General features: G+C 44.0%; 1 protein-coding gene and 1 pseudogene across 1 annotated transcript; both read left to right on the forward strand.

Annotated features, from left to right (window-relative positions):
• Nucleotides 1–7,329: 7,329 nt before the first annotated feature.
• On the forward strand, nt 7,330–10,880 carry LOC125538573 (uncharacterized). The gene is made up of 7 exons (XM_048701839.2): nt 7,330–7,428; nt 7,722–7,776; nt 8,617–8,685; nt 8,780–8,917; nt 9,992–10,152; nt 10,246–10,347; nt 10,424–10,880. The coding sequence occupies exons 1-7, from the start codon at nt 7,330–7,332 to the stop codon at nt 10,601–10,603; spliced, it is 804 nt and encodes a 267-aa protein (XP_048557796.1). The 3' UTR covers nt 10,604–10,880.
• A 509-nt stretch (nt 10,881–11,389) lies between these two features.
• Nucleotides 11,390–15,910, forward strand: LOC147988046 (uncharacterized; annotated as a pseudogene).
• Nucleotides 15,911–16,093: the final 183 nt, after the last annotated feature.

Below are 16,093 nucleotides of genomic sequence, written 5' to 3' on the forward strand. Positions count from 1 at the left end.
TTAAAGTTCATGGCTGCAGAGAAATCAGCAAGGAAGGGTGGCAGAAAGCGTCGAGGTGAGACATCAAGAGATCTGCCCGATGACCTCTCAGAACTGTACAAGAAAGATGTAGAAGAGGATTACAATTAGTGCAAGACACGAATCCAATGGATTCGACGATACTGGGCAGAACAGTGGTTCAAGTACAGATTTGTGACAAAGGAATATGCTGAAAAGAATGCCATCAAGCGACCATGGGGAGACATCCTATACAAAAATCTTCAACCCAGGTCCAGAGATGAAGCCATTGAACAAGGCTTCTATCCCTGCATGGTCCGTGGACCACAGCCTGCGGATGCTGACCCATCGTCACTGCTATGGTGTCGTGACGACAATATGTTCAAGCGCAACTTCCAGTTTGCCCAGAATTCGGCGAAGCAGAACAAGAAGTCTTTGGGATTAGACTTCAACCCTGGTCCCTCTGCTCCCCGTGCCGATGGGACCCGCGAAGCTGAACCCAATCTTGTTGGGCCCTTCTACAACCTGGAAGGTCTCATCACTCATATCGTGGTTCAAGGGACAGCCGTGGATGAGCCTGCAGATGACGCTGAATCAGATGAAGCGCCTGCAGCGCCGAAGCCAAAGAAATTGAAGTAGCCTAAAGCTTCAAAGCCTGCCTCAGCTCCAAAAATCTCACGGGCGAAGCCACTGGCTACTGCACCTCCTGAAGACAGTGTGCAGTCTGAAGATCTGTCACGCATCTCCAAGCCCCAGAAAGTCAAGATGCCTCTGCCACACACCAGCCAAGAACTGACTGCTGCTGCTATTCTGCGCAACGATGCCATTGATCTGTCCAGTGATGAAGATCTTGCAGATGACGCTCTTGAGCAACTGATCAAGAGCAAAGAAGAAGCAGAAATCTTCAACAATTTGCCTCTCTTTGACGTGGCAATCATCCATGACTTCATCGATGAGTGGTTTGACACGCCCAACCTCAGCTTTGAAGATCTGCAACTTCCCGTTGGCCTCAGTGTTGCCTTCCATGGCGCCATTGCTTCAGAGTTAGCTATAGCCCAGCGCATTGTTGAACTGAAGCATAAGATTGACTTTGAGAAAGCTCAGTTCAAGAAGCGTATGGCCAAGCTCAGCATGCAAGAAGTCAAGAACTTCAAGATCATGCTGCACGAGCTCAAAGAAGCCTTTCTCAAGAAGCGTGAAGAAGCTCAAGGTTCTCGTGAGCGCATGAAGAGCCTGGCTGACAAGTGTGTGCAAGTCTACAATGAGGCTGAGAAGCGCAAGGCCCTTGGGCGTTCTGGCATCGACCCCAGGATGGCTGCATAGCAGAAGAAGAAGCCCGCTATGGCCGAACCCGACGCACCAAGGTAGGAAGCACATCCCATTGTCTTCCCAACCAGCATGACTGGCTCGAAGCCAAACGCCAGGTCTACCGCTTCAGAACTGAAGAAGACGAGGACTGCTGAGGCTGAAGCCAGAAAGAGGAAACATCCTGAAGCCTCTGCTTCTGCTCCCTCCAAGAAGAAGCGGAAGACCAAGAAGGAACGGGCTGCTCCCACAGAGCCCTTAATTGTTGAACCTATCTCCATGGTTCGCCCTACCGCTGAACATCAAGAGCGCCAACTGACTGTCCATGAGCCTGCTTTCACAGAGGCTCATGACGCTAAAGACATTCCAGCAGCTGATCCCACCGCTGCTGAAGACATTGGTCACCATGACCATGTTGAAGATGATGCAGTTCTTCCTCAGATCGAGCACCAACAGGTATCATCGCCTGTGCTTACGCACAGCGAACTCATCAGTATTGGTCGTCCTTTGACGCCAATTGCTCAGGATGCATCATGGGCTGATCACCCACAACAACAAGTCACACCACCCGGCAAGAAGAAGAAGATGACTTTGAGGCCCAGCCAACTCCATCTCCAAAGGCATCACCAGCGTTACGCAGGCTTCGCAAAGGACCAACGCCTCCAGTCTCCGAATCTGAAGCTAAAGCTACTGAAGACATTCCGGCTGCATCAGCCGATGACACCCAAGAAGAAGAACGTGTCCCCACTCCCCCAACTACCGACGAAGCTGTTCTCGAGGAGAACGTGTCTGTGCCCGACCCTCCAGCTCATCAAGTGGAGGTAGAAAATCTTGAGGCTGCCACCACCAACACCAATGAAGCCACTGACGCTGTCATGGCTGAAGCAAATGTGGAGCCTACACCAACCCAAGAACCAGAAGTCAGCGAAGCCAATGATGCTACTGCTTCTGTTCCCGCGCCTGCTGCTGGTCCTCAGTTTGACTATCATATTGAGCATAGGCCTCAGGTACAGAAGCCAATGCCAAGGTTGCCCAGGTTTCCAGGTCCTGCATCAGCACCTAGATCCTTCAATGTCAACAGCTTCAAAGCAGACAACACCTTCTTCAATAGCTCCAAGAACCCCTACTCAAGGGAACGAATATCTTCTGATCGGTTCTGGAGCTATCCGCAGCGAAGCTATTACTCCTGCATTCTGTACAATCAAGGTCACATCTTCCCACATATGCGACTTGACACCGAAGCAATAGCTGGTCTGCCCTGCTTGGAAGAAGCTCTGGACTGCTTCAAAGAGGTTGGATTGTTGCCTTTCGTTACCGACCAAGAGCACTGGAACGAAGAGTTGCTGCTTCAATTTTATGCCACACTTCACATACGTGGTTACAACAGAGATCCGAAGACTTGGGTCCTTGAGTGGATGATAGGAAATGTTCATCACGAAGCCAAAGCCTTTGATATCATTGAGCTCACTGGTCTGCCCACTCCTGGAGATCTCTATGAACCTGGATGTCAACTTCACAGTGAAGCTATGGAGAGCATCTTTCAGAAGCCTGAACCGAACATGAGTCAGATGCTCAGTATGATGAAGCCTTTGCCACAAGACGCTGCATATCCTAAGGAGTTCCTTGTTGAAGACCTGGAGTATCTGCCAAGGACCATCTATCACATTTTAAGGCGAACTCTCTGGCCCATCAAAGGACATTCCCCGTATGCAAAGCTGGAAGGTGCAATGAAGACTTTGGTCTTCTATATTCTTCACGGCAAATGCTTCAACGCACAAGACTTCTTCATCCGCCAACTTACTGCTTCAGGATCTGATCTTTTTGGCTTGAAGTTCTACGCTCCATGGATAATGCGGCTTATCAACCTCCACTCAGCTATCTCATGTCAGCCCTCTGCTCGCAATCATCGGATCTTTATGCCCGACGTGGATATGTCCATTGAAGCCCTCTATCCAGAGCCTGCCAAGGAGCCTCTTAGTCTTCAGAATGCGGAGCATCAAAGTTTCTCTCAGAACATTGAAGGAGTTGAAGCAGTCACTCGTGTTTATCCTCTGGCTGGCACTACACGCGCACCTCATCGTGCCCTCACTGAAGCCACTGAAAGCACTACTGCCCAACGGCCCAAGAAGCGATCTCGTGTTCTCAATGACCGAGAGCTTCTGGTTGCTCTTCATCAGAAGCAGGATAGGCATCATGACTGGCTGAAGCGCCAAATGCACAGCCTCTTGGTGGATGTCAACCGCATTCGCAACCTTGCCACCAAGAATGCCTTTGTTGCCCTGAAACTTGTCGGCGTACATGGAAAGGGCTGACGCTTATGTGCTCCGAGGATGATCTTCAAGAGGATGGCTTCTCTGAACGTTTCAAGTTTGACTCCACACCTCCCCGAAGGGCTGTGCTGCGACGAACTCCCTCACTTGAAGACTATGAGTTCTCTTCCTCTGCGGCAACTGTGAATGCCAGAGTGATCGAGGACGAAGACGATGCTACTTCACCGCCCCCTCCTTCAGCACACGTCGACACTTCCCCGAGCTCGGCTGCACCGCCTAACAACACTGACGACCTTGCTACTTCACCTACTCCTCATGGGAACGAGTAGATGCTCTATGTCTTCAAACCTTTTTGGTCCTTACTGACAAAAGGGGGAGAAGCATATGAGTTTGATAGTCTTCAAGCGGGTCCATATGGGCGGTTACTTTATGTTTTGCCTAGTGTTTACAACTCTCGTTTTGATACATTTGGTTCTTTGAGTTGTAACACTTAAACTCGATGGTCGTCTGCTACTCATTTGCTACTTTGTGATGCGATGATAAATTCCGCATGTGCGACGATAAATTCTGCACTTAGATCATTTTGCAGACGTCCATTTTCCATTATGCATGTCATTATCTTCACATACTTTTCATGCATGATGAATTGTCATCATAAGTTGAAGAGGATCTCCACAAGTAGAACCTGCCATGTGCATTTGCATTCCAAAAGCAAATTACTTATATGCACATCTTCAGGGGGAGCCCTTATAATTTATGAAGATAATTCCTTATCCTTTACAATTTCACATATTATATTCCCCGTTGAAAACTTCAACTAGTTTGTCATCAATCACCAAAAAGGGGTAGATTGTAAGTGCATCTAGTGCCACCCCTAGTTGGTTTTGGAGTATTGACAACAAACCTAGTTGAGGGACTAATGTGTTTGTGAGAAATGCAGGATAACACAGGTAGAAGTCCCTCATTGATTCGGTTTTCCTACCAGAGATGACCCCTAAAAATGTATGAAGACATTGAAGTCAAAGGTGGTATGTGAAGATATTCACATTGAAGACTATGACAAGAGAAGACATCGTATGAAGACTATGGAGCTCGAAGACTTAGATCTTTCGTAGTTCTTTTTCTTCTTTGTTGAGTCATAGGAACCACCGTACTGTTAAGTGGGGTCCAAGAGAACCAGTCAGAATGACTGAAGTGATGCTTAACCAAAATCCTATGTCTTCGAGTGAAGACTATGAGAGCGAATCTTGTCCAGAGTTGGACAAGTCATCTTTGCTTGTAGCCCAAGTAAAGTTGCCGTGTGTGTTTCAAATCTGACCGTTGGAACACGTGTCAGTTCCTTAGTGACCCAGGGTCATTTCGGACAAATCAGGTCGGGTTGCCTAGTGGCTATAAATAGCCCACCCCTACAACAATAAACGGTTGGCTGCTCAGAGTTAAAGTACGGCTGTTGTCGTTTGAGAGCAACCCACCTCGAAGCCTTTGAGAGAGAATTCATTGCGAGGATAAAGTCCTAACCATCCAGAGCCAAAGAGTGTTAGGCATCACTTAAGTCGTCATGTCTGTGTGATCTGAAGACTTATTACACTTGAGGACTGTGAATCCTCCAGTCGGTTAGGCGTCGCGTTCTGAGCATCCAAGAGTCATTGTGGATCGCCGGTGAACGAAGTCTGTGAAGGTTTGGGAGTCTACCTTGAAGACTTACCAGAGTGATTGGGCGAGGTCTGCGTGACCTTAGTTCAAGGGGAATACGGTGAGGACTAAGGGTTCTGAGCTGCGTGTTCAGGACTGGGTGTCCGGGACTGTGTGTCCTCAGGTTTAAATGCCTAGCCGCCCTAACCAGACGTACAGTTGTCACAGCAACTGGAACTGGTCCAACAAATCATTGTCTTCAACGAGTCACTGGTTTCATCCTTCCCTCCCCTTTACTTACTGTTGGTCCTTGTGAAGTCATTGCATGATTGCATTATCTTTTGTGTTCACTGAGTGACTGCTTGTTCTGATTGGCTTCACAATATCTTCCTACCTGATCCTTACTGCCTAGCTACTCTAAGTCATTGTGCTTTCACTTCGTAGATTACCTGACTAAGGTTTGCCTAGTGTAGTCTACCTTCCGCTGCGTGGTAATAGGTTTACTTCTATCGTTTTTCTTCAAAACTTCCCTGTTTAGAAGAATTTCATAAAAATCGCCTATTCACCCCCCTCTAGTCGATCACTAGCACTTTCAGACACGCCTAGGAGGGTAGGCACACCGTGCCCCCTTATAGGCCCCTTGTGGCTCTGTGTGACCTAAATCCAGCGCTATAAATTCAAAAAAAACAATCAAACCCCCCAAAGCGAGACACGAAACAATTATTTCGCTGCCGCAAGTCTCTGTTCTTCCGTGATCCCATCTGAAGGCCTCCGTCGGAACTCTGCTGGAGGGGGAATCGATCACAGAGGGCCTCTACATCAACCTTGTTACACCTCCGATCATGTGTGAGTAATTCCCCACAGGACCTACGGGTCGATAGCAGTAGCTAGATGACTTTTGTCTCTCTGTCTCTCACTCTCTCTGTGTCTCTCTCTCTCTCTCTGATCTTTGATACTATGTCATCCTCGGATAAAGTAATCTTCTTTTGCGATGCGTTTGTTGGAAGGCGATGAATTGTGGGTATATGATCAGATTATTCAATGAAAGTAATTGATTTATATTCTGAACGTTATTGTGTGATTTTTATAACTATGTAATGCTTTCCGATCTATGAGTTTTCTTTTGCCATGTTAATAATTAGATGTTTAGTGAAAGTGGTGCATATTGGTAGGTTCAATCTTGCAGTATCCTCACTTTGTGACAGAAGGGGTAGCGAGGCATATATTTGTATTGTCGCTACTAAGAATAAAACGACGGGGTTCGATCATATTAGTTGGTATTATTTTGTCTATATTATGTCATCATGCTTCAAGCATTACTCTGTTTGTTATCAACTTAATACATAGAGAGCTAAGCATAGAAGTGCTCTCGAAGTGGAGTAATAGTAGAGGTGTCAGTAAGTTTAACGGTCTACTTGTCATGGACGTAATGCATAGTACTCATCATGCCATGAATAACATAATAATTATTCTCTTTTCTATGAATTGCCGAACGAAATTTGTGTACCAATCATTTGCTATGTTCTTCAGAGAGATGCCTCTAGTAAAAACTATGGCCTGTGGGTCCATTCACCATTATTACTAAAGCCCTAAAAAGCTCACTTCAATTTTTTTATTTTATTTTGCAATTTATATATCTACAACTATCAGAATTAATCCTCGCAATTACCAAGTACAAGGGGATTGTCAACCCTCTTGTCAGCGTTGGGTGCAAGTGTTTTGTTTGTGTGTGTGCGTAGGTATTGTCGACCTTTCTCTTTGAATCTTTTATTGGTTTGATAACCTTGGTTCTCCATCGAGGGAAATACTATCTGCTACTATGTTACTTCATCCCGCTTCTTCGGGGAAAATCCCAACGCATATCACAAGTAGCACCGGACAACGCGGTGTGCCGACTCTGGCCAAGAGACGCTAACAGTCGGCTCTAACTGGATGAAATAGGTACCAACACATGATCCGGCGCTGTGACCGGGACCCGGTTCTCGTGCCTGCCGTGACTGTACCAACTCGCCTAGGGGCGAGTACGCTGCTAGGCAGGCCCAACCAAAGCTTCGCGCCTGGGTGCTGGTAGGCCCGACGCTGCCCAATGACATTGACCTCGAGCAAGCTGAGCGGTCCACCCGTCATGGACACTCTAGACTGGTCGGCCGAACACCTGCCGTTCGGGCAGATGCAACGGCTCGCCTCATCCCCGAGAGCCTCCAGCCGCAAGCCAACCGACAATGTACGACCAAGAAGCTCCTGCAGCATGCCACCCGACAATGGACGGCTGGGAGGCTCTAATCGCTGTCGAGCAGCCGACAAAGGCGCGTACTCCACCATCCTTTATAGGAATAATGTATTTTTGTTTCTCCGGAAGAAACCACCCATCATGTTAAATTTTGTCGAAGTGCTTGCTTGCGTCATGATCCTTGTAATGACAACTATAATTCAGAAGAATAGGGAAGAGTGAAACACCGAATGAGGTCTGGTCTTTGCTCTGCTCTAGAATTGTCAAACTGTCGTTATAATTTTTAGTCTAAAAGGTATGTGATCGTCATCTTAGAATGCCAGTATGACACAAGTAGTGTCAGTATGCACGTGAGTTGCTGCCTATTTGGAGGAAGGTTTGACATTTTCATTACCAACAGCCCGACTGTTGGAGCTTCAGAAAAATTTGGAAAACACTCTATTTGTCCATTTTGGCAAGGATAAGCCTACTGTATGTCCACTTGTTTACCCACTGGGTCCGTTTACTTCAGAACTAAAATTACACACCCAGCTAGATTGATGAGATGCCGTCAACCCAACATATAGAAGTGTTCCCCCGAAAAAACATATAGAAGTGTTAAAAGGAAGAGTTTTATATCCCGCAAAAAAAAGGAAGAGTTTTATGGCAGAGAATAAACGAGTTCCTTTTTTTTTGCAAAATATAAGAAACACAAAGTAGCAACAGCATTGATCTATAGACGTTTGTGATAGTTAACGTACAAGGTGAAAACATCCTATTATTTGGTAATAAAGGCATGCAAATTTTCTAAATTTTAATTGTAGTTTAAATAGTCAACATACATCTCAAAACAAACCCGGTTTAAATTCAGCTTGCTCTTACCGAAATAAAAAATAAGTTTGCTGTGAATAAAGGGTGGATTCTGATCCATCGGAAGTGATCTGTTTTCGTTCAACACAGACAATTAATTTAAATTTAAATATCTGATAGATGTTCAATTAGTCAATTTTTTTGAAATATTCGTCATATGAAAACTTTCATCTGAGATGTTACCCTAGAACCTTATATGCTACATATAGATTCACCTGGGTCCACATATCAGTCCCTTTATCTGTCTGTTAGAAGCTGTAACATTACTTACGGCAAGTCAAAGGAATCTTCCAGTTTTTAATTCCTAATATTAAGTTTTGGATGCCTATATAGATCATACCTACCTAGATACAAACTCTGGCTTCTTCCTGGGCAGACAGTCAGCGAAGCTACACACCAGCGGTAAGATCTCAAGTTCTCCGTAATGTCTTCTCAATTCTCATACATAATTGCATAATACGGATTGGCATGATTATAACTGTACTTGCAAATGTAGTAATTCGTACCTTTTCTTCTCTACAAGCCGGCAGTATGAATCCAAATCCATTTGAGATCAAGAAGCAGCCAGTATTAGTTGCTAAAAGAGCAAATCCGCCAGCTCCTAATGGTAACAGTAAAACTATACAAGTTGAAGGTATGCCTCCAGTATCAAGGATTCAATACTATTTGAACATACATGCTAGTTAGAACAAATATGTATCTGGAATACTCTATATACCAAGTAGATTTACTGTATACTGCCATATTAAGTTGAACCAGTTAACACTAGCAAAATTCCATTCTCGTTGTATCACACAGCAGATCCGCCCTAGTATACTACAGATGAAAGAACAGGGCCGACTCTTCTGCAAGTGCACATCATGCTCTTCTAGAAAGTATTTGTGTACTATACTTATATCTGAAAATATAAACTAAACTGTATGTGTTGGTTGTTGTATGAATTCTGTCAGGACCAAAGTTTTAAATAGCTCGCTATAGATTTTGGAGAGGCCTCTCGCTAAAGAGATGGATTTTGAACGCTAACCTTAAAATGACGCTAATAACTCACTATCCCACATTATAGCGCTAAATTCGGAGCCATTTAGCGCCGCCTTGATGCTACAACCACAGGAGGGATGTAAATGAATTTCACACAGTCATCCATTTTCCCTATTCTTCCTTCATGTTTTTGATATATATGATGCATTGAGGCAAAGCTCGGTTATTGAATTAGGATGCCTTATTAGTGCTTGTTTTTTATGTTTGAACATGTGTATGTCATGTTTAAGCTATATATATCATATATGATGCCTGAGTGTATGCTTATTCCTTTTCAAAACTTTCAAGATTTAATAAAAAAATTGAATGGGGCTTAGCTAGCTCTGCTATAGCTTTTCATAGCTTCCGGTCGAGCTGCCGATAAATGTCATAGCCCACTATTAAACTTTTTAGTCAGCACTAGTTTCTGTGCTAGCTACCAGGTTTTCATCGGATAACGTTTGTGTCTATTGGGGCGTAATTAATCTGTTTCCTTGTGGTGCTTGAACTCTCTATTTCTCTTTTCCTATCCTCACTCTGTAATATGTACTATGTATTTCTGTTATATCAAAGTAATGGAGGAGGTAGCCCATTTTAAAAATAAAATAAAATCTATTTAGGTATGTAATCTATTTAGTCTATGGGGAAAAAAATCCAATAAGCAATCTTATAGTATCGGCCGTTCCTGCAGATCGTATTTCCGCAGAGGCAAGTCAGCTCATATTAGCCATAACAAGTATGGCACGCCTGCGTAGTGAAAATGCCTCTGAAGGTGAGACCGTTCGCTTGGGAGAATTCAAGGTACTGTCGTGTGTTGCTACCATTGCTTATGAGCCCCCAAAGTCTGGCAAGGTGAGCCATGGTCCTCATGCATCGTCATCTGCTAGTTATAATGAGACAATGAGTGGGACGTAACGGAGGTCGTGGTTTGCTTGATGTGTGCAGGTTGTTGAAAACCAGAAACTGGAAATGATCTGTAGGTGGGAAGACCGTATGAAACCAACAGTGAAATTGCGCCCAGCCCGAAATAGTGAGGAGCATTCAAAGGTACTTCTATCTCTTTCTCACCTTAACCACTGGGGGTCACAGTTTTATGTGCTTGATACACACAGTCCCTTTTCAGGACCGGACCGATCTAAATACCCCAGCTGCCGATGTCCTATCTGAAGACAAGGAAGTGATACCGAAGGCTGACGCCCCAACTGAGGGCCAGAAAAAGAAAGAAGGGCAGAAAGAAAAGGCAGGGAAAGGAAAGGAAAAGCAAGAGGACCAGAAAAACAAAGAAGTGCAGAAAAAGAAGTAAGGGCAGAAAGAAAAGGCAGGGAAAGGAAAGGGAAAGCAAGAGGGCCAGAATGCCCACTTCGAGGACAACAAGTGAAACCAGGCTTCAAAACCGCGCTTTGATTTTGCCCCTTTAATTTCACTGTCCCCCTAATAAGCCAGCGTGCATGCATTCATGATGGGGCAAACCAGTATTTTTTATAGCTTCGTCCACTCACGTCATTTAATTTCGTCAACTCCTCGATGCAATGATGCTACACAGGACTAGATTCGATCAATCTGTTCTTGTGGTTTGGTTATTACTTGTGGTTTGTTATTCTGGGAGGTCAATGCTTCTCATTTGGGCTATTTGCCCTACTCGCTCTATCCCGTGATAATAATATTAATATAATAAGTGGATATTTAGCTTTTGCCATAAGTTAACTACAAGTTTGGGACCTCAAATGCACCCCAGCTCCAAAAATCCACTATCTCATTTGGGCTATTTGCCCTACTCGCTCTATCCCATACCAATCTTAATTAGTGGATATTTAGCTTTTGTCATAAGTCCAACTATAAGTTCCGTCACTCTTCTTGAGCAAGGCAAGGGGAACCTAGCGCAATTCACCGGTTTTCCCGTTCTCCGCCTCCTCCCTTCCGCCGTGCTCTGGGTGCGGTGAGGTGTTGTGGTTGTGCCTGTTGTCGCTGCTTGCCGGAACCCACTATAGGCCCCTCTCCTCCCACCGACATATCTGGCCACTACGCCTGGATCTAGGTGGGCCGTTGGCCGCACACATACGGGCACCCTGTGGGTAGCGGTGTGTTGTCCATGTTCACTAGTGTCTGGGGTCTACACAGGTAAAATTCATTTTTGAAAGTGTGACATATACTTTTGTAACTACTTGTCATGTTATCCAATTTTAGTTTTGTTCTAGAAATTCAAAATATCATACTGGAATTCATAATCTTAAGTTCTTTATTTTCAAAACAATTTTGAATTTGAAAAGTACTATTGCATATATTAGGACTTCGCTCGCTCCACCGATTTGCACTACGTGAAGCTCCGCTCCAAGAAGCTAGCTTCGCGGAGCCAAGGCGTTCGGCCCAGCTCCTCGCGTGGAGCTAGCGGAGCTGGAGAGCTTCCGAACGGCTCCTAGATTTCACTAACTTGGGAGTATATTTTAGTGATGCCTTGTTCATCCTTGTTATACTTTCAATGTAGATAATATATAATAGTTGTAGTTCAATCCTATTTAGTGCCCCATTTAAATTAAAAATATATATTTTGTGTCCACCAAATGGATGACTAAACATTTTATGTGGATAATCCACGGTACATTTTTCTTGCTTTCAATATGTTTGGGGCCCCTTATATCAACCATTTTTATCGTATTGTGGATTGTGAGAAGATTGCGTGTATATAAGATTCTATGAGTCAACAGGGGAATTGATGCACCTGAGCGGAAAATGGAGTATGGGATGGAGTCTAGAATGAGCTGGTGAATCTCATCAAGGGAAAATGTGCCATAATTCATGTTTATGAGAAGGACCAGTACGAGCGATACATTGGTGATATCTACTGTGACGGCAGGTTTATGGTATTTTGCAAGTGAAATAGAAAATTCTAACATTGTGCTTCTTCTGATTGCATTTTGCATGGTTATGGTAAGATTGATAATGGTTGGTGTCTATATTCGGGAGGAGCAAATGCTGAAGAGGGGTTTCGCATGGTATTCCAAATTTATGACAATTTATTTGAACTTGGGCAAGTACGAAATTTGCCCCCTCAAAACTCGAACTTGTATTTAATTAAGGCAAGTGTTATATAGCACCTCCATTGCCAAACTTACAGGCTATCTAATGCCACGGGTGGCCAATTAAATTGTAACTATATAGTTTGTATTTTAATTCTACTTAAAATATGACTAATTGCATGTGCAGTGGAGGGAGGAAGCGAGAGCTGCGTGCCAAGGCCTTTGGTTGTCGTATAATCCTAAGAAGCCGTGGGTATGGAAGCGAGACCACCCACGCAACGCCGGAAAACAAGATATTGTAGAGAAAATGCCCTGGACGGCCCAACCTATATTGGAGGCTCAGGTAAAAACAGTGCCGTCCAGCACTCTGGTACCTAAACTAAAGTACCAAAAACAAACCCTAGACCTAATGTATTTATATGAATGTTGGCAATTTTTATACGGATAATGAGATCTGTGAAGCCCTATCAAGGATGATAGAGGAGGAGAAGAATGCTGAGGGAAAAGCTAGGGAGTGGAAACGGGAACTGGATGGTGTTGTAGCTGAAAACTGTATGCTAAATGGTCAGCTTCAGAAGTCGAACGAGGCACTTCAAAATGAGAAAGAAGCATGTAAGCGCATCAAACAAAGGGCTGTTTGGGTTGGCACGTCTATACTCATTGTTGGTATTGCAGTGTTGTGCGGCAAATGGAAAACAACTCCTAGGAAGAATGGTGTTGCTCAGATAATCAGATGTATCACTATGTCAAGATTATGATTTAGTAACTGATAGATATGCCACGGCCGATAAAAATAGTGTAACCAAACCTTGTGGTAATAAGTGGTAACACAATCTATATGTACTTTTGTACCCTTTGTTATAATGGCTGGATTTATTGGAGCGCATAATAGTTGAGAATTTACCGCAGCGTGGTCTTAGCATCAGGGTGTTATAACAGCTGCGTCTTCTACAACGAACTTTAGCTAAGCTCTAACACAGAGTATGATGGAAAAACTTGGTTTTCATGAGCAATGGGTCAGGATGATGATGTCATGCGTGAGCTCATGAAATACAAAGTCAGGTTTAATTCCCATGAGACTGAAACTTTTATCCCATCCAGGGAAATTAGGCAAGGGGATCCCCTGTCCCCATATTTGTTTCTGATATGTGCCGAAGGACTTTCTAGCTTATTGCAGTATGAAGAAGAAGTTGGTGGCGTAGAAGGAATTAGAGTGTGCGGGAATGCACCATCCGTATCACACTTACATTTCGCTGATGATTCTCTAATTCTTATGAATGCAGATGTTTTAAATGCAGCTTCCTTACAGCAAGTTCTAGAAACCTATTGTCACAGTTCGGGTCAGATGGTGAGTTTGTCAAAATCCAGCATTTTCTTTAGTCCTAATACATTGGCTATAACAAGAGAGGAGGTCTGTTAGTTGTTACATATTGATACTGAGGCACTATCTGATAAATATCTGGGGCTTCCTGCTCTAGTGGGAGCAGATAGGAGTGATTGCTTCAGGCACTTTATTGACAGAATCAAGCAGAGAATACAGGGATGGATGGAGAAACAGTTGTCAACTGGAGGTAAAGAGATCCTTCTCAAAACAGTAGCTCAAGATATTCCTGTATATGCCATGTTTGTGTTCAGTATCCCTAAAGGAATATGCAAGGAAATAACTGATGTAATTGCGCAATTCTGGTGGGGGGATGATGAGGAGAATAGGAAAATGCATTGGTACGCGTGGTGGAAACTTTGCTATCCAAAAAGTGAAGGTGGGATGTGCTTGCAATACAGTGTTGGAGATTAATCACAAATCCTGAAACACTCTGTGCGGAAGTTTTGAAGGCCAAATATTTCCCTAATATTAGCTTGCTGCAAGCCAGTGCGAAGAATGAAGCTTCATTCACTTGGCAGAGCATCATGAAGGGTCTTGATATGTTTAAGAAAGGGTACATTTGGAGAATTGGCACTGGGGATAATGTGCATAAATGGAATGATCCATGGGTCCCCTCTAGCTCGGACAGAAAAGTCAGTACACCTCGTGGACATACTGTGGTGAGTTCTGTGAATGATCTAATTAACCCATACACTGGAGCATGGGATGAGGAGCTTATAAGGATGATTTTTAATCCCGTGGATGTACGGAGAATCTTACAATTCCCGCTGAACTTTCAAGCATTTGATGATTTTATTGCCTGGTATCCTGACAGACGAGGTATATTTACTGTTCGTTCAGTCTACCATTTCCAGTGGTTGCACACTTATCGGGTCCAGGCAAATGCCTTGGCACGGCCGGGTGGCTCTAATATTCCAGCAGTATGGAGTACTTTGTGGAAGCTTCAAGTGCCATGTAAAATTTCGATTTTTGGATGGAGGATGCTACATGGTATAATCCCTTTAAAAGGTATACATGCTAATCGCCACATTGGCACTATTGGTTCCTACCCTATATGCAATCTGCATGCTGAAGATATAAAGCATCTTTTCTTCCAATGCATTCACGCCAAGGAATTTTGGCATCGTCTTGGATTGACAGAACTAATAGAAGAAGCTGCGCTAGTGGATCGTTCTGGCTCAGTTATTTTGGAACACATCTTGCTTTTGCCTAATACACCTGTACGGTACATGCCTTCCCTGGATGCCAAACAAGTAGTATTGGCGGGGTGTTGGTACCTATGGTGGACTCGTAGACTGCTAACCCACAATGAAACTTGCCCTCCCCCGGTGAGATGGCCACTTGCGGCTCTAGCAATTGCTCTAAATTTCCAGAAAGCGAATGCGAAGTCCACAACTATATCTTAGCAGAAGTGGGCTCGACCGGAGCCAAAGTTTGTCAAGCTAAATGTTGATGCTGCGTACTTTGCAGATGTAGGTGCGGGAGCTATAGCGGCAGTTATACGGGATGAGAAGGGGACTTCCCTTGCGGGCCAGTGTAGATATATATCTATGGCAGCGGACGTAGTTACCTCGAAGCAACAGCGATAAGGGATGGCCTGTTGTTTGCAAACAATATGGGATTTCAACGGGTTGAGGTAGAATCAGACTCCATGGAGGTTGTAAACTTTTGCTAAGGACAAAACACTTGGTGGGATCCGGCAGCAGCGATTTTTGCGGAGTGTCTCGGAGTATCAATTGGGAAGGTCAATTTCATGCATTGTTTTCGTTCGGCTAATCAAGCGGCGCATGTGCTACCTAATTATAGTTTTTGTAATAAGACTTCTAGTAGTTGGATCGACGAGCCATCTGATTGTCTGGTGAAGTCGCTCATAGACGATGTATCCCTGTTCCACATTTAATAAAGCTAGCCATGATGGCCTTCCCTCAAAAAAAAAAACACACACACACACACTGCTGCGATAAATTCCCTTTCAAGTAATCTATCCATTCTTGAAACACAAGCTAAATGGTCTGATTGCTGAGATTATGAGCTCCCCAGCGGCAAACGACCTGTATTAATTTCTCTTTATTAAAATTATCAAGTACACACATTACTAGTTGGCTGCAGTTTGAGATTTAACAAGGAAACTACAAAGGGACCCAACTGCTGTTTTCTTCAGTTACTGATCATAACTGAGTATCTGTATGTGCAGGCAATAACCGATTACTGATCATAACAAGGAAACTGCAAAGGGACCCAACTGCTATATATTCTGTTTTTCTCTGAATTAAACCTTCTAATCCAGAAACCTTACAAGGCAATAAGCGATTAATAAACGTTTTTTGGTTGCAATCATCGTAAATATCACAAAATTAAGTCTTGAGGCATGTGGACAAATTAATTAATCCCTGAA

The sequence above is a fragment of the Triticum urartu genome, chromosome 2A (assembly GCF_056163025.1).
Source record: "Triticum urartu cultivar PI428250 chromosome 2A, HENAU_Tu73, whole genome shotgun sequence".
NCBI classification, from domain to species: domain Eukaryota; kingdom Viridiplantae; phylum Streptophyta; class Magnoliopsida; order Poales; family Poaceae; genus Triticum; species Triticum urartu.

Bases quoted from the DNA above. Each gene is read 5' to 3' on its own strand.
- LOC125538573 (XM_048701839.2), top strand. From the start codon at position 7,330: ATGGACACTCTAGACTGGTCGGCCGAACACCTGCCGTTCGGGCAGATG. The intron at 8,686-8,779 runs GTAAGATCTCAA...TTGCAAATGTAG, and splicing joins AGCGAAGCTACACACCAGCG to TAATTCGTACCTTTTCTTCT. The intron at 10,153-10,245 runs GTGAGCCATGGT...TGATGTGTGCAG, and splicing joins AGCCCCCAAAGTCTGGCAAG to GTTGTTGAAAACCAGAAACT.